Genomic DNA, 26,125 nt, shown 5'->3' with positions numbered 1-26,125 from the left:
GACCCTGTATACAGGGGGGGGGGGGTTCTTACTGGTCTCTGCCGGCATCTGTGCCCGTTTTATTAGCACAATCCATGGCAGGACCAAGGAGCGGGGATACGGCCGTGTCATCGCAGTCCTGAGTGACGTTACCAGCCACGGCCTGGGGTAAAACATCTGACATAACCGCCTTGTATCCGAGGACGGGGCAGGGACAAGGAGCGGCGGCCGCCAGTCCACCATGTATAATATGAATGATATCTGCCCGCAGTGACATGATCGCGCCACGACCGCGGAGAACCTCGCTGCCACCTAGTGTTCATTGGGTACTGAAGTTCAGTCATATACTCTGCACCTATAGGGCAACATAACACGTGGCATCCAGGAGTCAGTGACAGCTGTAATGGCGGCCGGATGGGTTGTCACCCATGGAACAGATATAACTAGGAGGAATATTTAGCACCTCGATAGTGGACGACTCGGAGCTCACATAACACGGACCTTACGGTAGGGTGTTCGGTTCATCGTCCTCCTGGAAAAAGTAAGTGCCCCCGTCCTGAGAAAACGCACAACCGGTGAGTTATACACTGAATACCTCCAAGCAGACTGCTCAGTACTTCACTTACCAGAGCAGCAGTCTGTGCTTCGGAGCTGCTCTTCATATTGTAATTGGAGACAGGAAGTTGCAATCATTATCAGCCATCTTGGAGTTTATGGAGCTGTCTTCTGGTCACTCGGCCACCCGCCTGCATGCAGGTACATACTGATTCTCCCCTCCTCCTTCTCCGTGTCTGCCATAGTCCCACCCTTGTGCCCGCTTGGATTAGTACACAAGAGACGTGACTACTGAACTGGGGTAAGGAACAGCCACATGACAGCCCACATAACCTCCAGCTATTAGTAATATTTCACAACAGCTTGGAATTTGCTGAGTAAACATTGTATTCTGCGATATCTCTCCATATGCAAACAGCGAAAGAGACAGATCTGCCCGGAATTAACTGTACGCATATTATAACAGACCAGAAGAGACTGGGAAAGGGGCGGGGCTCTGACAACCTCCGAGTCTATTCTCAGGACGACAGAAAAAAACTGTACGGCACCATTAAAAATAACGTATGGTATAAAAGATAAGTGAGCGAGACCGATCCGGTAATACTTCACATATATAAAAAAAAAAAAAAAAGCTGCGCAGATAAGGGAAGGTGAGATAAAGATTAGAGACTCGCAGATCTGGCATGGAGCCACCTCTCCGAATATATAAGCGAAGAGAGATGCGTAGAAATGAATAGGATTCATCATGTAAAAAAACAAAAACAATGTAAAAAAACAAAAAAGTCTAAAAGGTAAAAAGACGTGCTGCTATCGCCCTCTAGTGGCGAGAAAGAGGATTACTACAGTCCAGGAATAGTAAAAAAGAGGTTTTCTGTTTTTATTGGGATCACAAAACACATGGGAGCGTCTCGTCTAGATGAACCTCCCGGCAGGAGCCCCTCTTATCTGTATGGGAAGCAGCAAATTCGTTTTAGGGGGGGAAAAAAAAGGATAAAAAAGCAATTACATATACATAAGTCATATACATAAAAATGTCTAAAGATTGCTTACTGGCGCCTCGTGTGGTTTGGCGGAGAACTGCAATAACCTGTGATCGGTAAGATCCTTGTGAAGATTAGCGATCGGCTAATTCCTGAGACATAGAAGATAAAGCCAGCGGCAGCGATTCGTATAAACCCGGACAGCACCCGTCCTATTATACTCTGCAGGGGGTAATCTGGGGAAAAAGACCAAAAAATAAGGCATGATAATAAAGATAATGATAGTAATCGATCAGCTGGGTGAAGCGGCTGCAGCATTCCAGTGAGCGCCATGTCTCCCCAGGCACAGCGCCGTACATTTGGTTGTGGCTGTGCCTGGTACTGCAGTTTATTGCCATTCACTTGAGCTGCTGTGAGTTGCAGTACCAGGCACAGCCACAATTCGATGTAGGGCGCTGTGTCTGGAGGGAGACATGGTGCGCCAGCCATAATAGTTAGGCATCCTGGTAAGAAGACCCCTATAAGAAGATTTTTCCAAAACCCCCTCTGTCAGGTAAGATGACCCCAAATGGTACACAGTCGGGGGGCCTTTCATGGATTTACATCTGGGTCTAGGACCTTCAAGTTCCGCTTCTCGGCGCCTCACATAGACGACCCCTGTCCATATGTTCTATTAAGGACCCCTCTCTACGCGCCAGAGAGTTTTTCAGAAACGGCTCTCGCGTTGCCCATGGCATCCAATCATGTTGCTGCTTTCATTTTCCAAAAGGCCTCTGAAAAATAAGAGGTGGAATCTGATTGGTTGCTGTGGGTAACTGCCTCACTTTTCGCCCGTAGTCTTTTCACAGGGACATTGTGTGGATCTAGTTATTAGCAAATATTGATCTCTACGCTGATTTGGACCCACACAATATCCCTATGACAAGGCTGAACTGTACACAGGACCGGAAGTGTTGTCTTGGGGACACTGGATTAGAGGAATTTTAGTCTACGCCATTTTCACACTGAAGGAAAGCATCGCTAATAAGCTCCACGTGCCGTGAGACGTTCCTCTAAAGCTTGTCACTATCAGGCTGCTATAGATCAGGCACAGTAAGGAAGGAGCAGCCAACAAGAGGGAGGAGCAAGCAGGGACTGTGCATTGTTATGAAGTCTGGGTGACCCTGTGACTATATCATAGCTCCGCAGCTGCTAAAAATGGCCGCCATACTACTACTTTCTCAGATTTGTATACATTTCTTTATATTCTCTTTTAGATTCTCTGGGGTTAACTGTTAAACTTGGTAATTGCAACACGTGCCAGATTTGTCCTCATATTGCGCCATTTCTTCTATGTTTTCGCAGCTCATGACCAGGCAGTCGCCATATTGGAATGTACGCACCATGACCCCTGTGATTGGCTCATGTAGAGGATACACCTGACATGGAGTGACGTATAGAAACAATAGGCGCGTTACTCCTCCCACGTGATCACATGACAAACTCCTCACCTCTCTAGGAATAAGCCACATAACTCCTTCCCGGAAATGACGTACTTCCCAGTATCACAGTCTCCATAGCGACCGCACACACCGGAAGTATACCGCTTCTCTTTGACAGCTGATCGCTTCTGTCATTCAGCCGGGCGCGCGCTGCTGCCTGCGGCCTGTGATTGGAGTAGAGTGCACCTGGGCGGAGCTTCGCACCCGGAAGTGTCTGTGCTGGCCATGGCGGGCTGTGTGCGGGACCCCTGCGGACTCCTGTGTATCCTCCTCACCTACCTGAGCCTGGGCTACGCCGACTACGTCATCCTGCGGCACATCCTGCTGCACAGCTTCACCGGGAGGTGCGGGGAAGATGGGGGCTGTAGATATAGGCGTGTTTGGGGGGTGAGGGAGATAGTGGCAGCTATGGGAGATTCCTATGGATATTAGAGATGTGGGGAAATGATGTGGCCAGAATACTGGGGGAGGGGAAGGGATAATGGTGAGGTAATATAGGGATATCATATGGGTAGAATGCGAGGTGACGGGGGTGGAATGCGAGGCGACGGGGGTGGAATGCGAGGTGACGGGGGTAGAATGCGAGGTGACGGGGGTAGAATGGGAGGTGACGGGGGTAGAATGCGAGGTGACGGAGGTGGAATGCGAGGCGACGGGGGTGGAATGCGAGGTGACGGGGGTAGAATGCGAGGTGACGGAGGTAGAATGGGAGGTGACGGGGGTAGAATGCGAGGTGACGGGGGTAGAATGCGAGGTGACGGAGGTGGAATGCGAGGTGACGGAGGTAGAATGCGAGGTGACGGGGGTAGAATGCGAGGTGACGGGGGTAGAATGCGAGGTGACGGAGGTGGAATGCGAGGCGACGGGGGTGGAATGCGAGGTGACGGGGGTAGAATGCGAGGTGACGGAGGTAGAATGGGAGGTGACGGGGGTAGAATGCGAGGTGACGGGGGTAGAATGCGAGGTGACGGAGGTGGAATGCGAGGTGACGGAGGTAGAATGCGAGGTGACGGTGGAATGCGAGGTGACGGGGATAGAATGCGAGGTGACGGGGTGTAGAATGCGAGGTGACGGGGATAGAATGCGAGGTGACGGGGGCGGAATGCGAGGTGACGGGGGTGGAATGCGAGGTGACGGGGGTAGAATGCGAGGTGACGGAGGTAGAATGGGAGGTGACGGGGGTAGAATGGGAGGTGACGGGGGTAGAATGCGAGGTGACGGGGGTAGAATGCGAGGTGACGGAGGTGGAATGCGAGGTGACGGAGGTAGAATGCGAGGTGACGGTGGAATGCGAGGTGACGGGGATAGAATGCGAGGTGACGGGGTGTAGAATGCGAGGTGACGGGGTGTAGAATGCGAGGTGACGGGGGTGGAATGCGAGGCGACGGGGGTGGAATGCGAGGTGACGGGGTGTAGAATGCGAGGTGACGGGGTGTAGAATGCGAGGTGACGGGGGTGGAATGCGAGGCGACGGGGGTGGAATGCGAGGTGACGGGGGTGGAATGCGAGGTGACGGGGGTGGAATGCGAGGTGACGGGGGTGGAATGCGAGGTGACGGGGGTGGAATGCGAGGCGACGGGGGTGGAATGCGAGGCGACGGGGATGGAATGCGAGGTGACGTGGGTAGAATGCGAGGTGACGGGGTGTAGAATGCGAGGTGACGGGGTGTAGAATGCGAGGTGACGGGGGTGGAATGCGAGGTGACGTGGGTAGAATGCGAGGTGACGGAGGTAGAATGCGAGGTGACGGGGGTGGAATGCGAGGTGACGGGGGTGGAATGCGAGGCGACGGGGGTGGAATGCGAGGCGACGGGGGTGGAATGCGAGGTGACGGGGTGTAGAATGCGAGGTGACGGGGTGTAGAATGCGAGGTGACGGGGTGTAGAATGCGAGGTGACGGAGGTAGAATGCGAGGTGACGGGGGTAGAATGCGAGGTGACGGGGTGTAGAATGCGAGGTGACGGGGGTGGAATGCGAGGTGACGGGGGTGGAATGCGAGGTGACGGGGGCGGAATGCGAGGTGACGGGGGCGGAATGCGAGGTGACGGGGGTAGAATGCGAGGTGACGGGGTGGAATGCGAGGTGACGGGGGCGGAATGCGAGGTGACGGGGGCGGAATGCGAGGTGACGGGGGCGGAATGCGAGGTGACGGGGGCAGAATGCGAGGTGACGGGGATAGAATGCGAGGTGACGGGGGCGGAATGCGAGGTGACGGGGGCGGAATGCGAGGTGACGGGGGCGGAATGCGAGGTGACGGGGGCGGAATGCGAGGTGACGGGGGCGGAATGCGAGGTGACGGGGATGGAATGCGAGGTGACGGGGGCGGAATGCGAGGTGACGGGGATAGAATGCGAGGTGACGGGGGCGGAATGCGAGGTGACGGGGGCGGAATGCGAGGTGACGGGGGTGGAATGCGAGGTGACGGGGGTGGAATGCGAGGTGACGGGGGTGGAATGCGAGGTGACGGGGATGGAATGCGAGGTGACGGGGGTGGAATGCGAGGTGACGGGGATAGAATGCGAGGTGACGGGGGCGGAATGCGAGGTGACGGGGATGGAATGCGAGGTGACGGGGATAGAATGCGAGGTGACGGGGGCGGAATGCGAGGTGACGGGGGCAGAATGCGAGGTGACGGGGTGTAGAATGCGAGGTGACGGGGATAGAATGCGAGGTGACGGGGGCGGAATGCGAGGTGACGTGGGTAGAATGCGAGGTGACGGGGTGTAGAATGGGAGGTGACGGAGTTAGAATGCGAGGTGGCGGGGTAGAATGTAGAACGTGAGGTGACGGGGGTAGAATGCGAGGTGACGGGGGTAGAATGCGAGGTGACGGGGGTAGAATGCGAGGTGACGGGGGTAGAATGGGAGGTGACGGGGTGTAGAATGCGAGGTGACGGAGGTAGAATGCGAGGTGACGGAGGTAGAATGGGAGGTGGCGGGGTGTAGAATGGGAGGTGACGGAGGTAGAATGCGAGGTGACGGAGGTAGAATGGGAGGTGGCGGGGTGTAGAATGGGAGGTGGCGGGGTAGAATGTAGAACGTGAGGTGACGGGGTGTAGAACGCGAGGTGACGGGGTGTAGAATTCGAGGTGACGGGGGTAGAATGCGAGGTGACGGGGTGTAGAATGCGAGGTGACGGGGTGTAGAATGCGAGGTGACGGGGTGTAGAATGCGAGGTGACGGGGTGTAGAATGCGAGGTGACGGGGTGTAGAATGCGAGGTGACGGGGTGTAGAATGCGAGGTGACGGGGGTGGAATGCGAGGTGACGGAGGTGGAATGCGAGGTGACGGGGGTGGAATGCGAGGTGACGGAGGTAGAATGCGAGGTGACGGGGGTAGAATGGGAGGTGGCGGGGTAGAATGTAGAACGCGAGGTGACGGGGGTAGAATGCGAGGTGACGGGGGTAGAATGCGAGGTGACGGGGGTAGAATGCGAGGTGACGGGGTGTAGAATGCGAGGTGACGGGGATAGAATGCGAGGTGACGGGGTGTAGAATGCGAGGTGACGGAGGTAGAATGCGAGGTGACGGAGGTAGAATGCGAGGTGACGGAGGTAGAATGCGAGGTGACGGGGTGTAGAATGCGAGGTGACGGGGATAGAATGCGAGGTGACGGGGTGTAGAATGCGAGGTGACGGAGGTAGAATGCGAGGTGACGGGGGTAGAATGCGAGGTGACGGGGGTAGAATGCGAGGTGACGGGGGTAGAATGCGAGGTGACGGGGTGTAGAATGCGAGGTGACGGAGGTAGAATGCGAGGTGACGGAGGTAGAATGCGAGGTGACGGAGGTAGAATGCGAGGTGACGGAGGTAGAATGCGAGGTGACGGAGGTAGAATGGGAGGTGACGGGGGTAGAATGGGAGGTGACGGAGGTAGAATGCGAGGTGACGGGGGTAGAATGCGAGGTGACGGGGTGTAGAATGCGAGGTGACGGGGTGTAGAATGCGAGGTGACGGGGTGTAGAATGCGAGGTGACGGGGGTAGAATGCGAGGTGACGGGGGTAGAATGCGAGGTGACGGGGTGTAGAATGCGAGGTGACGGGGTGTAGAATGCGAGGTGACGGGGGTAGAATGCGAGGTGACGGGGTGTAGAATGCGAGGTGACGGGGGTAGAATGCGAGGTGACGGGGTGTAGAATGCGAGGTGACGGGGTGTAGAATGCGAGGTGACGGGGTGTAGAATGGGAGGTGACGGGGGTGGAATGCGAGGTGACGGGGGTAGAATGTAGAACGTGGGGTGACGGGGGCCACCTTATTTCCCACTCCGGTTGTTTCCCCCTCTCCTTATTTCCCCCTCCCCTTATTTCCCGCTCTGGTTGTTTCCCCCACCCCTTATTTCCCGCTCTGGTTGTTTCCCCCTCCCCTTATTTCCCGCTCCGGTTGTTTCCCCCTCCCCTTATTTCCCGCTCCGGTTGTTTCTCCCTCCCCTTATTTCCCGCTCCGGTTGTTTCCCCCTCCCCTTATTTCCCGCTCCGGTTGTTTCCCCCTCCCCTTATTTCCCGCTCTGGTTGTTTCCCCCTCCCCTTATTTCCCGCTCCGGTTGTTTCCCCCTCCCCTTATTTCCCGCTCTGGTTGTTTCCTCCTCCCCTTATTTCCCGCTCTGGTTGTTTCCCCCTCCCCTTATTTCCCGCTCTGGTTGTTTCCCCCTCCCCTTATTTCCCGCTCCGGTTGTTTCCCCCTCCCCTTATTTCCCGCTCTGGTTGTTTCCTCCTCCCCTTATTTCCCGCTCTGGTTGTTTCCCCCTCCCCTTATTTCCCGCTCCGGTTGTTTCCCCCTCCCCTTATTTCCCGCTCCGGTTGTTTCCCCCTCCCCTTATTTCCCGCTCCGGTTGTTTCCCCCTCCCCTTATTTCCCGCTCCGGTTGTTTCCCCCTCCCCTTATTTCCCGCTCCGGTTGTTTCCCCCTCCCCTTATTTCCCGCTCTGGTTGTTTCCTCCTCCCCTTATTTCCCGCTCCGGTTGTTTCCCCCTCCCCTTATTTCCCGCTCTGGTTGTTTCCCCCTCCCCTTATTTCCCGCTCCGGTTGTTTCCTTCCTCTCTTTGCAGCATTTGGTGTCCGCTCCATGCCGTCGGCTTCAATCTGACGGTCTTCCTGCTCCTGGCCTGTCACACCCGCGCCGTCTTCTCTGACCCAGGTAAGACCCGGCACCACCTATGGCAAAACTACGACTCCCAGAATGCCCCTAGAGCTGGAGAACATGCTTGGAGTGGTAGTCTTACCGCTGGCCTGCAGTGATCTGCTCAGGGAGGGACATTATAAGATATTACGTTACAGCTTTCAGCTCATACAAATAACTTTATTTACACACAAACCCCGTGACAGTCCCCGATGTGTCTTCAATCCCGCAGGAGCCGTCCCTTTACCGGAAACCGCCATTGACTTTTCAGACTTGCGCTCTAGCACACCGCGGAAAAGTGACCGGGTAAGTGGCGATATCAGGGGGAACCGGAACTACATCCATAAGACGATAACTGGACTCTGGGATAACCCCCATCATCTCTCCGCAGGGTAATGAGGACTGGACGGTGTGCAACCGCTGCGAGACCTACCGCCCCCCGCGAGCTCACCACTGCCGCATCTGTCACCGCTGTATACGGAGAATGGATCACCACTGCCCCTGGTACGTCTCCCCCTCCGTCCCCTCCATGGAGAATATTATTCATGTTATTTTGGCTAATATGATTGTTTTTTGGATTCTCGTAGGATAAATAACTGTGTCGGGGAATTAAACCAAAAATATTTCATCCAGTTCCTGTTTTATACAGGTATGTCTCCTGCCGCCAAATGCATCACATGGCATTAGTGTTGGGTATTACACGTTCTGTCCAGCAGGTGGCGTTCTCCCATTATTCCTGGTCTAGTATTATACATTAGTATTAGGTATTACACGTTGTGTCCAGCAGGTGGCGTTCTCCCATTATTCCTGGTCTAGTATTATACATTAGTATTAGGTATTACACGTTGTGTCCAGCAGGTGGCGCTCTCCCATTAGCCCTGGTCTAGTATTATACATTAGTGTTGGGTATTACACGTTGTGTCCAGCAGGAGGCGCTCTCCCATTAGCCCTGGTCTAGTATTATACATTAGTGTTGGGTATTACAGGTTCTGTCCAGCAGGAGGCGCTCTCCCATTATCCCTGTTCTAGTATTATACATTAGTATTAGGTATTACACGTTGTGTCCAGCAGATGGCGCTCTCCCATTATCCCTGGTCTAGTATTATACATTAGTGTTGGGTATTACACGTTGTGTCCAGCAGGTGGCGCTCTCCCATTATCTCTGGTCCAGTATTATACATTAGTATTAGGTATTACACGTTGTGTCCAGCAGATTGCGCTCTCCCATTATCCCTGGTCTAGTATTATACATTAGTGTTGGGCATTACACGTTCTGTCCAGCAGGAGGCGCTCTTCCATAAGCCCTGGTCTAGTATTATACATTAGTGTTGGGTATTACACGTTCTGTCCAGCAGGTGGCATTCTCTCATTATCCCTGATATAGTATTATACATTAGTATTAGGTATTACACGTTGTGTCCAGCAGGTGGCGCTCTCCCATTATCCCTGATATAGTATTATACATTAGTATTAGGTATTACACGTTCTGTCCAGCAGGTGGCGTTCTCTCATTATCCCTGATATAGTATTATACATTAGTATTAGGTATTACATGTTGTGTCCAGCAGGTGGCGCTCTCCCATTATCCCTGGTCTAGTATTATACATTAGTATTAGGTATTACACGTTGTGTCCAGCAGGTGGCGCTCTCTCATTAGCCCTGGTCTAGTATTATACATTAGTGTTGGGTATTACAGGTTCTGTCCAGCAGGTGGCGCTCTCCCATTATCCCTGGTCTAGTATTAAACATTAGTGTTGGGTATTACAGGTTCTGTCCAGCAGGTGGCGCTCTCCCATTATCCCTGGTCTAGTATTATACATTGGTATTAGGTATTACACGTTGTGTCCAGCAGGAGGCGCTCTCCCATTAGCCCTGGTCTAGTATTATACATTAGTGTTGGGTATTACACGTTCTGTCCAGCAGGAGGCGCTCTCCCATTAGCCCTGGTCTAGTATTATACATTAGTATTAGGTATTACACGTTCTGTCCAGCAGGAGGCGCTCTCCCATTATCTCTGGTCCAGTATTATACATTAGTGTTGGGTATTACACTTCTGTCCAGCAGGTGGCGCTCTCCCATTAGCCCTGGTCTAGTATTATACATTAGTGTTGGGTATTACACGTTCTGTCCAGCAGGAGGCGCTCTCCCATAAGCCCTGGTCTAGTATTATACATTAGTGTTGGGTATTACACGTTGTGTCCAGCAGGAGGCGCTCTCCCATTATCCCTGGTCTAGTATTATACATTAGTGTTGGGTATTACACGTTCTGTCCAGCAGGAGGCGCTCTCCCATTATCTCTGGTCCAGTATTATACATTAGTGTTGGGTATTACACTTCTGTCCAGCAGGTGGCGCTCTCCCATTAGCCCTGGTCTAGTATTAAACATTAGTGTTGGGTATTACACGTTCTGTCCAGCAGGTGGCGCTCTCCCATTAGCCCTGGTCTAGTATTATACATTAGTGTTGGGTATTACACGTTGTGTCCAGCAGGAGGCGCTCTCCCATTAGCCCTGGTCTTGTATTATACATTAGTGTTGGATATTACACGTTCTGTCCAGCAGGAGGCGCTCTCCCATAAGCCCTGGTCTAGTATTATACATTAGTGTTGGGTATTACACGTTGTGTCCAGCAGGTGGCGCTCTCCCATTATCTCTGGTCCAGTATTATACATTAGTGTTGGGTATTACACTTCTGTCCAGCAGGTGGCGCTCTCCCATTATCCCTGGTCTAGTATTATACATTAGTGTTGGGTATTACACGTTGTGTCCAGCAGGAGGCGCTCTCCCATTAGCCCTGGTCTTGTATTATACATTAGTGTTGGATATTACACGTTCTGTCCAGCAGGAGGCGCTCTCCCATAAGCCCTGGTCTAGTATTATACATTAGTGTTGGGTATTACACGTTATGTCCAGCAGGAGGCGCTCTCCCATTATCCCTGGTCTAGTATTAAACATTAGTGTTGGATATTACAGGTTCTGTCCAGCAGGAGGCGCTCTCCCATTATCCCTGGTCTAGTATTATACATTAGTGTTGGGTATTACAGGTTCTGTCCAGCAGGTGGCGCTCTCCCATTATGCCTGATATAGTATTATACATTAGTATTAGGTATTACACGTTCTGTCCAGCAGGTGGCGTTCTCTCATTATCCCTGATATAGTATTATACATTAGTATTAGGTATTACATGTGTCCAGCAGGTGGCGCTCTCCCATTATCCCTGGTCTAGTATTATACATTAGTATTAGGTATTACACGTTGTGTCCAGCAGGTGGCGCTCTCTCATTAGCCCTGGTCTAGTATTATACATTAGTGTTGGGTATTACACGTTGTGTCCAGCAGGTGGCGCTCTCCCATTATCCCTGGTCTAGTATTAAACATTAGTGTTGGGTATTACAGGTTCTGTCCAGCAGGTGGCGCTCTCCCATTATCCCTGGTCTAGTATTATACATTAATGTTGGGTATTACACGTTCTGTCCAGCAGGAGGCGCTCTCCCATTAGCCCTGGTCTAGTATTATACATTAGTGTTGGGTATTACACGTTGTGTCCAGCAGGAGGCGCTCTCCCATTAGCCCTGGTCTTGTATTATACATTAGTGTTGGGTATTACAGGTTCTGTCCAGCAGGAGGCGCTCTCCCATTAGTGTTGGGTATTACACGTTCTGTCCAGCAGGAGGCGCTCTCCCATTAGCCCTGGTCTTGTATTATACATTAGTGTTGGGTATTACACGTTCTGTCCAGCAGGAGGCGCTCTCCCATTAGCCCTGGTCTAGTATTATACATTGGTATTCGGTATTACAGGTTCTGTCCAGCAGGAGGCGCTCTCCCATTAGTGTTGGGTATTACACGTTCTGTCCAGCAGGAGGCGCTCTCCCATTAGCCCTGGTCTAGTATTATACATTAGTGTTGGGTTTTACACGTTCTGTCCAGCAGGAGGCGCTCTCCCATAAGCCCTGGTCTAGTATTATACAGTAGTGTTGGGTATTACACGTTGTGTCCAGCAGGAGGCGCTCTCCCATTAGCCCTGGTCTAGTATTATACATTAGTGTTGGGCATTACACGTTCTGTCCAGCAGATGGCGCTCTCCCATAAGCCCTGGTCTAGTATTATACATTAGTGTTGGGTATTACACGTTGTGTCCAGCAGGAGGCGCTCTCCCATTAGCCCTGGTCTAGTATTATACATTAGTGTTGGGTATTACACGTTGTGTCCAGCAGGAGGCGCTCTCCCATTAGCCCTGGTCTAGTATTATACATTAGTGTTGGGTATTACACGTTCTGTCCAGCAGGTGGCGCTCTCCCATTAGCCCTGGTCTAGTATTAAACATTAGTGTTGGGTATTACAGGTTCTGTCCAGCAGGAGGCGCTCTCCCATTATCCCTGGTCTAGTATTATACATTAGTGTTGGGTATTACAGGTTCTGTCCAGCAGGTGGCGCTCTCCCATTATCCCTGATATAGTATTATACATTAGTATTAGGTATTACACGTTCTGTCCAGCAGGTGGCGTTCTCTCATTATCCCTGATATAGTATTATACATTAGTATTAGGTATTACATGTTGTGTCCAGCAGGTGGCGCTCTCCCATTATCCCTGGTCTAGTATTATACATTAGTATTAGGTATTACACGTTGTGTCCAGCAGGTGGCGCTCTCCCATTAGCCCTGGTCTAGTATTATACATTAGTGTTGGGTATTACACGTTCTGTCCAGCAGGAGGCGCTCTCCCATTATCCCTGGTCTAGTATTAAACATTAGTGTTGGGTATTACAGGTTCTGTCCAGCAGGTGGCGCTCTCCCATTATCCCTGGTCTAGTATTATACATTGGTATTAGGTATTACACGTTGTGTCCAGCAGGAGGCGCTCTCCCATTAGCCCTGGTCTAGTATTATACATTAGTGTTGGGTATTACACGTTCTGTCCAGCAGGAGGCGCTCTCCCATTATCCCTGGTCTAGTATTATACATTAGTGTTGGGTATTACACGTTCTGTCCAGCAGGAGGCGCTCTCCCATTATCTCTGGTCCAGTATTATACATTAGTGTTGGGTATTACACTTCTGTCCAGCAGGAGGCGCTCTCCCATTATCTCTGGTCCAGTATTATACATTAGTGTTGGGTATTACACGTTCTGTCCAGCAGGTGGCGCTCTCCCATTAGCCCTGGTCTAGTATTATACATTAGTGTTGGGTATTACACGTTGTGTCCAGCAGGTGGCGCTCTCCCATTATCTCTGGTCCAGTATTATACATTAGTGTTGGGTATTACACTTCTGTCCAGCAGGTGGCGCTCTCCCATTAGCCCTGGTCTAGTATTATACATTAGTATTAGGTATTACACTTCTGTCCAGCAGGTGGCGCTCTCCCATTATCCCTGGTCTAGTATTAAACATTAGTGTTGGGTATTACACGTTCTGTCCAGCAGGTGGCGCTCTCCCATTAGCCCTGGTCTAGTATTATACATTAGTGTTGGGTATTACACGTTGTGTCCAGCAGGAGGCGCTCTCCCATTAGCCCTGGTCTTGTATTATACATTAGTGTTGGGTATTACACGTTCTGTCCAGCAGGTGGCGCTCTCCCATTAGCCCTGGTCTAGTATTAAACATTAGTGTTGGGTATTACAGGTTCTGTCCAGCAGGAGGCGCTCTCCCATTATCCCTGGTCTAGTATTATACATTAGTGTTGGGTATTACACGTTGTGTCCAGCAGGAGGCGCTCTCCCATTATCTCTGGTCCAGTATTATACATTAGTGTTGGGTATTACACTTCTGTCCAGCAGGAGGCGCTCTCCCATTAGCCCTGGTCTTGTATTATACATTAGTGTTGGGCATTACACGTTCTGTCCAGCAGGTGGCGCTCTCCCATTATCCCTGGTCTAGTATTATACATTAGTGTTGGGTATTACAGGTTCTGTCCAGCAGGTGGCGCTCTCCCATTAGCCCTGGTCTAGTATTATACATTAGTGTTGGGTATTACAGGTTCTGTCCAGCAGGAGGCGCTCTCCCATTAGTGTTGGGTATTACACGTTCTGTCCAGCAGGAGGCACTCTCCCATTAGCCCTGGTCTAGTATTATACATTGGTATTAGGTATTACACGTTCTGTCCAGCAGGAGGCGCTCTCCCATTAGCCCTGGTCTTGTATTATACATTAGTGTTGGGTATTACACGTTCTGTCCAGCAGGTGGCGCTCTCCCATTAGCCCTGGTCTAGTATTAAACATTAGTGTTGGGTATTACAGGTTCTGTCCAGCAGGAGGCGCTCTCCCATTAGCCCTGGTCTTGTATTATACATTAGTGTTGGGTATTACAGGTTCTGTCCAGCAGGAGGCGCTCTCCCATTAGTGTTGGGTATTACACGTTCTGTCCAGCAGTAGGCGCTCTCCCATTAGCCCTGGTCTAGTATTATACATTAGTGTTGGGTATTACACGTTGTGTCCAGCAGGAGGCGCTCTCCCATTAGCCCTGGTCTAGTATTATACATTAGTGTTGGGTATTACACGTTCTGTCCAGCAGGTGGCGCTCTCCCATTAGCCCTGGTCTAGTATTATACATTAGTGTTGGGTATTACACGTTCTGTCCAGCAGGAGGCGCTCTCCCATAAGCCCTGGTCTAGTATTATACATTAGTGTTGGGTATTACACGTTGTGTCCAGCAGGAGGCGCTCTCCCATTAGCCCTGGTCTAGTATTATACATTAGTGTTGGGTATTACACATTCTGTCCAGCAGGTGGCGCTCTCCCATTATCCCTGGTCTAGTATTATACATTAGTGTTGGGTATTACACGTTCTGTCCAGCAGGAGGCGCTCTCCCATTAGCCCTGGTCTAGTATTATACATTAGTGTTGGGTATTACAGGTTCTGTCCAGCACGAGGCGCTCTCCCATTAGCCCTGTTCTAGTATTATACATTAGTGTTGGGCATTACACGTTCTGTCCAGCAGGTGGCGCTCTCCCATTATCCCTGGTCTAGTATTATACATTAGTGTTGGGTATTACACGTTCTGTCCAGCAGGTGGCGCTCTCCCATTAGCCCTGGTCTAGTATTTTACATTGGTATTAGGTATTACAGGTTCTGTCCAGCAGGTGGCGCTCTCTCATTAGCCCTGGTCTAGTATTATACATTAGTGTTGGGTATTACACGTTCTGTCCAGCAGGAGGCGCTCTCCCATAAGCCCTGGTCTAGTATTATACATTAGTGTTGGGTATTACACGTTCTGTCCAGCAGGTGGCGCTCTCCCATTATCCCTGGTCTAGTATTATACATTAGTGTTGGGTATTACAGGTTCTGTCCAGCAGGAGGCGCTCTCCCATTAGCCCTGGTCTAGTATTATACATTAGTGTTGGGCATTACACGTTCTTTCCAGCAGGTGGCGCTCTCCCATTAGCCCTGGTCTAGTATTATACATTAGTGTTGGGTATTACACGTTCTGTCCAGCAGGTGGCGCTCACCCATTAGCCCTGGTCTAGTATTTTACATTGGTATTAGGTATTACAGGTTCTGTCCAGCAGGTGGCGCTCTCTCATTAGCCCTGGTCTAGTATTTTACATTGATATTAGGTATTACAGGTTCTGTCCAGCAGGAGGCGCCTCTCATCCTAACACACGTCTCTAATATCAGACTTGTCCGTGTTTGTTGCACTCCTGCAGGTGGCGCTATTCCTGATATAACATCTTATTTTTTGCTGCAGGCCTGACAAGTCTTTATGCCATGGGCCTAGTGCTGGCCGCTTGGCTCTGGCCAACCAAGAAGGGATCGGGGGAGGGTGCAGAGAAGGAGGCGCCCGCTCACAGCCACGTACAGATGTAAGTCATGGGGGCGCAGGGAAATATTCTCATTTCTGACACAGGTGAGCTGAGCGCGTCACGTCTACTCGCCTGGTAATGATGCGTTCACAATTGTGTAGTATCATGTCTTATACTCCAGTCACACCCAGAGCTGCATTCACAGTTGTGTAGTATTATGGCTTATACTCCAGTCACAGCCAGAGCTGCATTCCCAATTGTGTAGTATCATGGCTTATACTCCAGTCACACCCAGAGCTGCATTCACAATTGTGTAGTATCATGGCTTATACTCTAGTCACCTCTAGAGCTGCGTACACAACGTGATCAGTCCTCACAGACAGCGCGCACTGATACATTGTATCGTTTTTTTAACCATGGACTCATTGCACGGTGCAAACACTACATTTCCCACAACGCAGTGTAGCAGAATATAGCTTGTGAAGAGGTCCTGCTGCCTGAGAGCTACCAGGGATCTCACCACTTTATGAATGCAGCTTTGGATGTGACTAGAGTATAAGACCAGACTCGGCAGCTTTTATATGAGATCCTCCTTTCCCTCAGGGCTCACTGCATCCTCCTCCTCGTGGAGTCCGCGCTCTTCGGGCTTTTCGTCACCGTTATCTTCTATGATCAGGTGAGTGCTACCTGCCGCTATTCCTCCCTGTTATCTGCCGTTTCAGGTGGGAGGGGCTGACTGCAAGTTTGATATTGCTGCAGGAAATAGGATTTGTCACCAAGACCAGTTAGGGTCAGTTCACACACAGTTTTTTGACGCGGAAAACGCCCCAAAAAACATCCGGAAATGCCTCTCATTCATTTCAATGGGAGGCGGAGGCGTTTTTTTCCCGCGAGCGGAAAAATAGTCTCGCGGGAAACAGAAGCGACATGCCCCATCTTCGAGCGTTTACGTCTCTGACCTCCCTCTGACATCAATGGGAGGCAGAGAAAGAGTGTTCCGCTGCGTTATTTGCCCGTGGCGCTCCATGGGCACGAGCAAAAAACTCAGTGTGAACCCGGCCTAATTATTGGGGGGGTCGTGGAGCGGCTTCTCACACTTTAAGTTCTTTTTTGCAGATCGTCTCGATCATCACAGATGAGACTCCCATAGAACAACTGAGGAACAGACTCCTGAAGGAGGCCAAGAAGGAGGTCACCCACAGCCGCAAACCAAAGATGGCGCTCCTGAGGGAGGTGTTCGGTAGAGGTAAGAGCAGCGGTGACATCACTGAGAATGCAGCCGATCCATTCACTAGAGAGCAGCGGTGACATCACTGAGAATGCAGCCTATCCATTCACTAGAGAGCGGCGGTGACATCACTGAGAATGCAGCCGATCCACTCACTAGAGAGCAGCGGTGACATCACTGAGAAAGCAGCCTATCCATTCACTAGAGAGCAGCGGTGACATCACTGAGAATGCAGCCGATCCACTCACTAGAGAGCAGCGGTGACATCACTGAGAATACAGCCTATCCATTCACTAGAAAGCAGCGGTGACATCACTGAGAAGGCAGCCTATCCATTCACTAGAGAGCAGCGGTGACATCACTGAGAACGCAGCCTATCCACTCACTAGAGAGCAGCGGTGACATCACTGAGAATGCAGCCTATCCATTCACTAGAGAGCAGCGGTGACATCACTGAGAATGCAGCCTATCCATTCACTAGAGAGCAGCGGTGACATCACTGAGAATGCAACCTATCCATTCACTAGAGAGCAGCGGTGACATCACTGAGAATACAGCCTATCCACTCACTAGAGAGCAGCGGTGACATCCCTGAGAATGCAGCCTATCCATTCACTAGAGAGCAGCGGTGACATCACTGAGAATGCAGCCTATCCATTCACTAGAGAGCAGCGGTGACATCACTGAGAATACAGCCTATCCATTCACTAGAGAGCAGCGGTGACATCACTGAGAATGCAGCCTATCCACTCACTAGAGAGCAGCGGTGATGTCACTGAGAATACAGCCTATCCATTCACTAGAGAGCAGCGGTGATGTCACTGAGCATGCAGCCTATCCACTCACTAGAGAGCAGCGGTGATGTCACTGAGAATACAGCCTATCCATTCACTAGAGAGCAGCGGTGATGTCACTGAGCATGCAGCCTATCCACTCACTAGAGAGCAGCGGTGACATCACTGAGCATGCAACCTATCCACTCACTAGAGAGCAGCGGTGACATCACTGAGAATGCAGCCTATCCACTCACTAGAGATCAGCGGTGACATCACTGAGAATGCAGCCTATCCAATCACTAGAGAGCAGCGGTGACATCACTGAGAATGCAGCTTATCCAATCACTAGAGAGCAGCGGTGACATCACTGAGAATGCAGCCTATCCACTCACTAGAGAGCAGCGGTGACATCACTGAGAATGCAGCCTATCCACTCACTAGAGATCAGCGGTGACATCACTGAGAATGCAGCCTATCCAATCACTAGAGAGCAGCGGTGACATCACTGAGAATGCAGCTTATCCAATCACTAGAGAGCAGCGGTGACATCACTGAGAATGCAGCCGATCCACTCACTATAGAGCAGCGGTGACATCACTGAGAATGCAGCCGATCCACTCACTAGAGAGCAGCGGTGACATCACTGAGAATGCAGCCTATCCACTCACTAGAGAGCAGCGGTGACATCACTGAGAATGCAGCCTATCCACTCACTAGAGAGCAGCGGTGACATCACTGAGAATGCAGCCTATCCATTCACTAGAGCGCAGCGGTGACATCACTGTGAATACAGCCTATCCATTCACTAGAGAGCAGCGGTGACATCACTGAGAATACAGCCGATCCAATCACTAGAGAGCAGCGGTGACATCACTGAGAATGCAGCCTATCCACTCACTAGAGAGCAGCGGTGACATCACTGAGAATACAGCCGATCCACTCACTAGAGAGCAGCGGTGACATCACTGAGAATACAGCCTATCCATTCACTAGAGAGCAGCGGTGACATCACTGAGAATGCAGCCTATCCACTCACTAGAGAGCAGCGGTGATGTCACTGAGAATACAGCCTATCCATTCACTAGAGAGCAGCGGTGATGTCACTGAGCATGCAGCCTATCCACTCACTAGAGAGCAGCGGTGATGTCACTGAGAATACAGCCTATCCATTCACTAGAGAGCAGCGGTGATGTCACTGAGCATGCAGCCTATCCACTCACTAGAGAGCAGCGGTGACATCACTGAGCATGCAACCTATCCACTCACTAGAGAGCAGCGGTGACATCACTGAGAATGCAGCCTATCCACTCACTAGAGATCAGCGGTGACATCACTGAGAATGCAGCCTATCCAATCACTAGAGAGCAGCGGTGACATCACTGAGAATGCAGCTTATCCAATCACTAGAGAGCAGCGGTGACATCACTGAGAATGCAGCCTATCCACTCACTAGAGAGCAGCGGTGACATCACTGAGAATACAGCCGATCCACTCACTATAGAGCAGCGGTGACATCACTGAGAATGCAGCCGATCCACTCACTAGAGAGCAGCGGTGACATCACTGAGAATGCAGCCTATCCACTCACTAGAGAGCAGCGGTGACATCACTGAGAATGCAGCCTATCCACTCACTAGAGAGCAGCGGTGACATCACTGAGAATGCAGCCTATCCATTCACTAGAGCGCAGCGGTGACATCACTGTGAATACAGCCTATCCATTCACTAGAGAGCAGCGGTGACATCACTGAGAATACAGCCGATCCAATCACTAGAGAGCAGCGGTGACATCACTGAGAATGCAGCCTATCCACTCACTAGAGAGCAGCGGTGACATCACTGAGAATACAGCCGATCCACTCACTAGAGAGCAGCGGTGACATCACTGAGAATGTAGCCTATCCACTCACTAGAGAGCAGCGGTGACATCACTGAGAATACAGCCGATCCACTCACTAGAGAGCAGCGGTGACATCACTGAGAATGCAGCCTATCCATTCACTAGAGAGCAGCGGTGACATCACTGAGAATGCAGCCTATCCACTCACTAGAGAGCAGCGGTGACATCACTGAGAATACAGCCGATCCACTCACTAGAGAGCAGCGGTGACATCACTGAGAATGCAGCCTATCCATTCACTAGAGAGCAGCGGTGACATCACTGAGAATGCAGCCTATCCATTCACTAGAGAGCAGCGGTGACATCACTGAGAATACAGCCTATCCATTCACTAGAGATCAGCGGTGACATCACTGAGAATGCAGCCTATCCATTCACTAGAGAGCAACGGTGACATTACTGAGAATGCAGCCTATCCACTCACTAGAGAGCAGCGGTGACATCACTGAGAATGCAGCCTATCCACTCACTAGAGAGCAGCGGTGACATCACTGAGAATGCAGCCTATCCACTCACTAGAGAGCAGCGGTGACATCACTGAGAATACAGCCTATCCACTCACTAGAGAGCAGCAGTGACATCACTGAGAATACAGCCTATCCACTCACTAGAGAGCAGCGGTGACATCACTGAGACTGTATTCTTGTCCTGCAGGTTTCATGATCTGCTGGTTCTTCCCGTGTAACAGCCCCCCGTCCTCCGGTGGTCCCGCATACAGCTACCTCCCTGACTATGATGTCTAGAAACGCCTGTCCTGATTCTGAAGTCTCTGGATTGACCAGTTCGCATTTACTGCTCCGCATCTACCACTGGTACCGCCACGTCTGAGGATTCGGGGTCCTGTCGCTGGTCAGTATTGCGGTTGGTTTTCGAGCTGGAGCGCTCCCCCTGCGTCACACAGTAGGGATCCTGGGATCGGCCGCACTACTGAAGTATTGTTACTTGTGTACAATTATTGCTACTCTGCTGCCCTCTGGTGGTCGGTGTACAGAATGCACTGGGTGATTTGTCCGTTCCTTTTTTTGTTACTCTGTTTTTTATCGGCCTTGTTGGATTTTATTACTTCCTGCTGGAGTGGATTTTCTACGGTTCAAGCCTGACAGACATTTACCCGCTCATGCTTTGAGTTGAATCTTGTAATTAACGACACTCACCAGTAGGGGCGCTCATCTGCACTGGAATTTTTTAAAATGTATTTATTGTTGTTTTTTTTTTTTTACTACGTTATTCTTGAAGACACTGTCTGGAGTCCGAGGAAGTCTGATATCCGCCTCCTATCTCATTAGAGGCTCAGGGTTCTTCTTTGTCCCTCCCCTATGCTTTACACTGCAGCACTTCTCACTCAGGTTGGCTGCTGTGTATAATCACAAGCTCAGCAGGAAGTCAGTGCATGGAGAGATGGTTTATAATTCTTTCCTTACTCGGAAACGGAAAACATCACTAGTAAGAAGATGATTATCAGTAAACTGAGGGGAGGAGTCTTAGGAGGAGGGGCCTCTTTAAAGGGGTGGAGCTAACCTATAGACTTTACGTTTGTAAGATGCTATAGTTCTATGATGTGCCCTCCTTGATGCCAGGGTCATTGTGAGTAAATGATAGGAGGCAGAATAAGTGTTATTACAGATCAGCGTGTCAGGCGGCCACTTCTCTCCTGTTATGTCTGTGTGTGGTTCATCCTGTGAGTGTATAATATGTATTATAATCTACGTGCGGGCGAGACAACCCCTTTTATTCCTGGAAATCAGCCCATCTGTTCCCCTTCAATCTAAGGCTATTTATAGGGGACGGTCCTAAGTAAATATGGCTTTATAATGTCTTCTACTCTAGTCACATCCAGAGCTGCATCGTGTCTTATGTCTCCAGTCCCAGACAGCTCTGCCTGCAAGGCCTTGTTCACACAATGCAGATTTTCTAAAACCAGGGACGGCACCTGAGCAGACGAAACCTACAAAGGAGGGTCTTATAGGGCGGCTCTCCTGGATCACGTTCTGGTTTGGAATTAAAAAATGCGGGCAAAACCTGCACTGTGTGAACAAGGCCGAATACCTCACCTCTCTCTGCTGCCCCCTGCTGGTTAGTTGCTGTTATACAATATTCTCGGTTATTGAATACCCAAGAATATATATGTATTTCCTGCTCTTTTTTTCATCACTGCACTTTTTTGAGTGGCCACCAGAGGGCGCTGTTTGTGCAGGTTTTGGAGGCTGCGGTCGATTTACAGAGAGAGCCACGTATCCCATCTCCTGAGCGATAGACGAGGGACGCCAGCTGTACACTACAACCCCCACCGTCCGCTGCCAAACATCGCAGCCGGGCCACTGGTCACCTCTATTATTTATAGCTGAGAAGTTCATAGAGACCAGTGGGGGGTACAGGGCGGTTATTGGACTGCAGGAAGCTCTGGCGCGGCCCTGGTGCACTGTGGGTAATGGCGCTGCAGCATTATTTAGCATTGAGGTGTAATTCGTTCTATCACTGCAGTATTATCCTCATCATCCTCGCTCGCTGGGACGTGTATTCATCGCCTTTGTCTCTCTTTACGCCGTCTATAGACTCCACCCCCTCTGTTTTTTTTTTGGGGTGATCTGGAATAAACCAATGATCGTCTCCGTCTTATTCTTCTTGTCTCTCGCAGTCACGATACAAAGTCGCCACCATCCCTAAGAGGTAGAACCGCTTGGATTTAAAGGGCCAGTAACCTTAAAGGCCCGAGCTTATAAAAGGTCAGTAGCGTTATAAGAGGATGAGATCACTCACACATATGATATAACTGTCTCGGCACCGGACATATGTGACATAAAGCAGTGATCGGCGCGGGAGGGATTTCTGCACTTCCTGTCACTCCTCATTGATCACGACGATCAGCCGATCTCTGGCCTGAATGGCTGATAATAGAGAACGTACAGGACTGCGACCAATCCAGGTGGAAACCATGACTGCCTGTGTACCCATAATAACCAATCAGAGTCCTTCTTTCATTTTCTGAACTGTGATGGGAAAACAAGGTAGTCACTGGTTCGTTGCTATGGGCAACAAGGAGCAATGACTGCAATGTGGTGAAATATGGGGCCCCTTATCCCGTGTGGTTTTGGGGTGACTGATATTAAGGCTTTAGCTCATACATTAGGGGTTGTTATCAGAGGCTCTTGTGGTTTAGGCGCGCTGGCCCTTTAAGGCTGTTTTCCTGGAAGAGGGGGGGGGGCGAGCAGATGTTTTATTTATCTACCAGTCCAGATGTGAACCCTCATCATCCGAGGATATGTAAATAATGAGAGATCAGGCGGATTCCTTGGCCCTCCTAGAACGTTGTGTGGCCCTCTGATGGGCCCGATCGTGCTGCAGGACGCCCATAAAACTCCGCCTCCTGCGGGACGTGGATGGTATTACAGGCTGCAGCACTACTAGCAACAACAACCCTCATCATCTGGCTCGTTAACTCCTTCACTGCCCGTGCTGCAGCTCGTATATATTCTGTGGCTGACACCCAGCTTTCCTATAGTCCAGATTATCACGTCTGATCGTTCCCTGCTCCAGAGCCAGGAAGATTTCACATGCAGGATTCTGGAAAAGCTGGGTGACGTGCCGGTGAGAACTGTACTGGCGGCCATACCGTGTGTTACTCGCCGTCCCAGCCGTCCACATAATGAGCCGCGTTGTTTCCCTCGTAGATAATTCCCAACCGTCCTGTGCTTTCCGGAGACATTATAAGGTGTAGCAGCGGGGGAGGGGCGGCGGTATAATTCACGCTCGTATAGTTACCGCTATTGTGTCATTGGACTGTTGTTTGTCTTCTCTTCAGTCCATAGAACATAAGGAGCCTTGTCTGCCGCTCTACACCCGTAATAATGCCAGTCACTGCCAGTCTATGCCTGCCGGGCGCAATATACACAGGACGGGGGTGTAGGATTCAAACCCCAGCCGGATCTCTATACAGCCCCCCTGTAGGTAGTGCCACACACAGCCCCCCTGTAGGTAGTGCCACACACAGCCCCCCTGTAGGTAGTGCCACACACAGCCCCCTGTAGGTAATGCCACACACAGCCCCCCTGTAGGTAGTGCCACACACAGCCCCCTGTAGGTAATGCCACACACAGCCCCCCTGTAGATATTGCCACACACAGCCCCCCTGTAGATATTGCCACACACAGCCCCCCTGTAGGTAGTGCCACACACAGCCCCCCTGTAGGTAGTGCCACACACAGCCCCCTGTAGGTAGTGCCACACACAGCCCCCCTGTAGGTAGTGCCACACACAGCCCCCCTGTAGGTAGTGCCACACACAGCCCCCTGTAGGTAGTGCCACACACAGCCCCCTGTAGGTAATGCCACACACAGCCCCCCTGTAGATATTGCCACACACAGCCCCCCTGTAGATATTGCCACACACAGCCCCCCTGTAGATATTGCCACACACAGCCCCCCTGTAGGTAGTGCCACACACAGCCCCCCTGTAGGTAGTGCCACACACAGCCCCGCTGTAGGTAGTGCCACACACAGCCCCCCTGTAGGTAGTGCCACACACAGCCCCCCTGTAGGTAGTGCCACACACAGCCCCCTGTAGGTAGTGCCACACACAGCCCCCCTGTAGGTAGTGCCACACACAGCCCCCTGTAGGTAATGCCACACACAGCCCTCCTGTAGGTAGTGCCACACACAGCCCCCGTAGGTAATGCCACACACAGCCCCCTGTAGGTAATGCCACACACAGCCCCCTGTAGGTAATGCCACACACAGCCCCCTGTAGGTAATGCCACACACAGCCCCCTGTAGGTAATGCCACACACAGCCCCCTGTAGGTAATGCCACACACAACCCCCTGTAGGTAATGCCACACACAGCCCCCTGTAGGTAATGCCACACACAGCCCCCCTGTAGGTAGTGCCACACACAGCCCCCTGTAGGTAATGCCACACACAGCCCCCCTGTAGATATTGCCACACACAGCCCCCCTGTAGATATTGCCACACACAACCCCCCTGTAGGTAGTGCCACACACAGCCCCCCTGTAGGTAGTGCCACACACAGCCCCCCTGTAGGTAGTGCCACACACAGCCCCCCTGTAGGTAGTGCCACACACAGCCCCCCTGTAGGTAGTGCCACACACAGCCCCCCTGTAGGTAGTGCCACACACAGCCCCCCTGTAGGTAGTGCCACACACAGCCCCCTGTAGGTAGTGCCACACACAGCCCCCCTGTAGGTAGTGCCACACACAGCCCCCTGTAGGTAATGCCACACACAGCCCTCCTGTAGGTAGTGCCACACACAGCCCCCTGTAGGTAATGCCACACACAGCCCCCCTGTAGGTAATGCCACACACAGCCCCCTGTAGGTAATGCCACACACAGCCCCCCTGTAGGTAGTGCCACACACAGCCCCCTGTAGGTAATGCCACACACAGCCCCCCTGTAGATATTGCCACACACAGCCCCCCTGTAGATATTGCCACACACAGCCCCCCTGTAGGTAGTGCCACACACAGCCCCCCTGTAGGTAGTGCCACACACATCCCCCCTGTAGGTAGTGCCACACACAGCCCCCCTGTAGGTAGTGCCACACACAGCCCCCCTGTAGGTAGTGCCACACACAGCCCCCCTGTAGGTAGTGCCACACACAGCCCCCCTGTAGGTAGTGCCACACACAGCCCCCTGTAGGTAGTGCCACACACAGCCCCCCTGTAGGTAGTGCCACACACAGCCCCCTGTAGGTAATGCCACACACAGCCCTCCTGTAGGTAGTGCCACACACAGCCCCCTGTAGGTAATGCCACACACAACCCCCTGTAGGTAATGCCACACACAGCCCCCCTGTAGGTAATGCCACACACAGCCCCCCTGTAGATATTGCCACACACAGCCCCCCTGTAGATATTGCCACACACAGCCCCCCTGTAGGTAGTGCCACACACAGCCCCCCTGTAGGTAGTGCCACACACAGCCCCCCTGTAGGTAGTGCCACACACAGCCCCCCTGTAGGTAGTGCCACACACAGCCCCCCTGTAGGTAGTGCCACACACAGCCCCCCTGTAGGTAGTGCCACACACAGCCCCCCTGTAGGTAGTGCCACACACAGCCCCCCTGTAGGTAGTGCCACACACAGCCCCCCTGTAGGTAGTGCCACACACAGCCCCCCTGTAGGTAGTGCCACACACAGCCCCCCTGTAGGTAGTGCCACACACAGCCCCCTGTAGGTAGTGCCACACACAGCCCCCCTGTAGGTAGTGCCACACACAGCCCCCCTGTAGGTAGTGCCACACACAGCCCCCCTGTAGGTAGTGCCACACACAGCCCCCTGTAGGTAGTGCCACACACAGCCCCCTGTAGGTAGTGCCACACACAGCCCTCCTGTAGGTAGTGCCACACACAGCCCCCTGTAGGTAATGCCACACA

The 26,125-nt window shown here is 51.7% G+C and overlaps 1 protein-coding gene and 1 long non-coding RNA gene across 4 annotated transcripts in view; one reads left to right on the top strand and one right to left on the bottom strand.

Moving 5' to 3' along the window:
• Positions 1–3,140, bottom strand: part of LOC142664477 (uncharacterized) — a 63,596-nt gene extending 60,456 nt beyond the window's left edge. For both annotated transcript variants that reach the window (XR_012851287.1, XR_012851286.1), the window contains exons 1-2: positions 3,005–3,140; positions 1,585–1,750 (exon numbers count right to left, since the gene is read on the bottom strand). This is a non-coding gene — a long non-coding RNA (uncharacterized LOC142664477). The remainder of the gene's footprint in view (positions 1–1,584; positions 1,751–3,004) is intronic.
• LOC142664476 (palmitoyltransferase ZDHHC3-like) lies at positions 3,098–22,463 on the top strand. 2 transcript variants are annotated; one of them, XR_012851285.1, is made up of 10 exons: positions 3,098–3,339; positions 8,035–8,123; positions 8,338–8,411; positions 8,497–8,609; positions 8,693–8,754; positions 15,782–15,896; positions 16,440–16,512; positions 16,953–17,082; positions 20,395–20,589; positions 22,376–22,463. XR_012851285.1 is itself a non-coding variant. In XM_075843558.1 (9 exons), the coding sequence occupies exons 1-9, from the start codon at positions 3,221–3,223 to the stop codon at positions 20,481–20,483; spliced, it is 864 nt and encodes a 287-aa protein (XP_075699673.1). In that variant the 5' UTR covers positions 3,098–3,220; the 3' UTR covers positions 20,484–22,347. The 2 variants fall into 2 exon arrangements, 1 of the variants encoding a protein (XP_075699673.1); XM_075843558.1 differs by lacking the exon at positions 22,376–22,463 and having other exon boundaries at positions 20,395–22,347.
• Positions 22,464–26,125: the final 3,662 nt, after the last annotated feature.

The sequence above is a fragment of the Rhinoderma darwinii genome, chromosome 12 (assembly GCF_050947455.1).
Source record: "Rhinoderma darwinii isolate aRhiDar2 chromosome 12, aRhiDar2.hap1, whole genome shotgun sequence".
NCBI classification, from domain to species: Eukaryota; Metazoa; Chordata; class Amphibia; order Anura; family Rhinodermatidae; genus Rhinoderma; species Rhinoderma darwinii.
The sequence above is the reverse complement of the archived record's forward strand: the minus strand, read 5'-3'. Positions and strand labels throughout refer to the sequence as shown.

Excerpts from the sequence above, each read along its gene's own strand:
- LOC142664476 (XM_075843558.1), top strand. The coding sequence starts at position 3,221 with ATGGCGGGCTGTGTGCGGGACCCCTGCGGACTCCTGTGTATCCTCCTC. Across the intron at positions 8,412-8,496 it reads CACCGCGGAAAAGTGACCGG|GGTAATGAGGACTGGACGGT; the intron begins GTAAGTGGCGAT and ends ATCTCTCCGCAG. Across the intron at positions 17,083-20,394 it reads GAGGGAGGTGTTCGGTAGAG|GTTTCATGATCTGCTGGTTC; the intron begins GTAAGAGCAGCG and ends CTTGTCCTGCAG.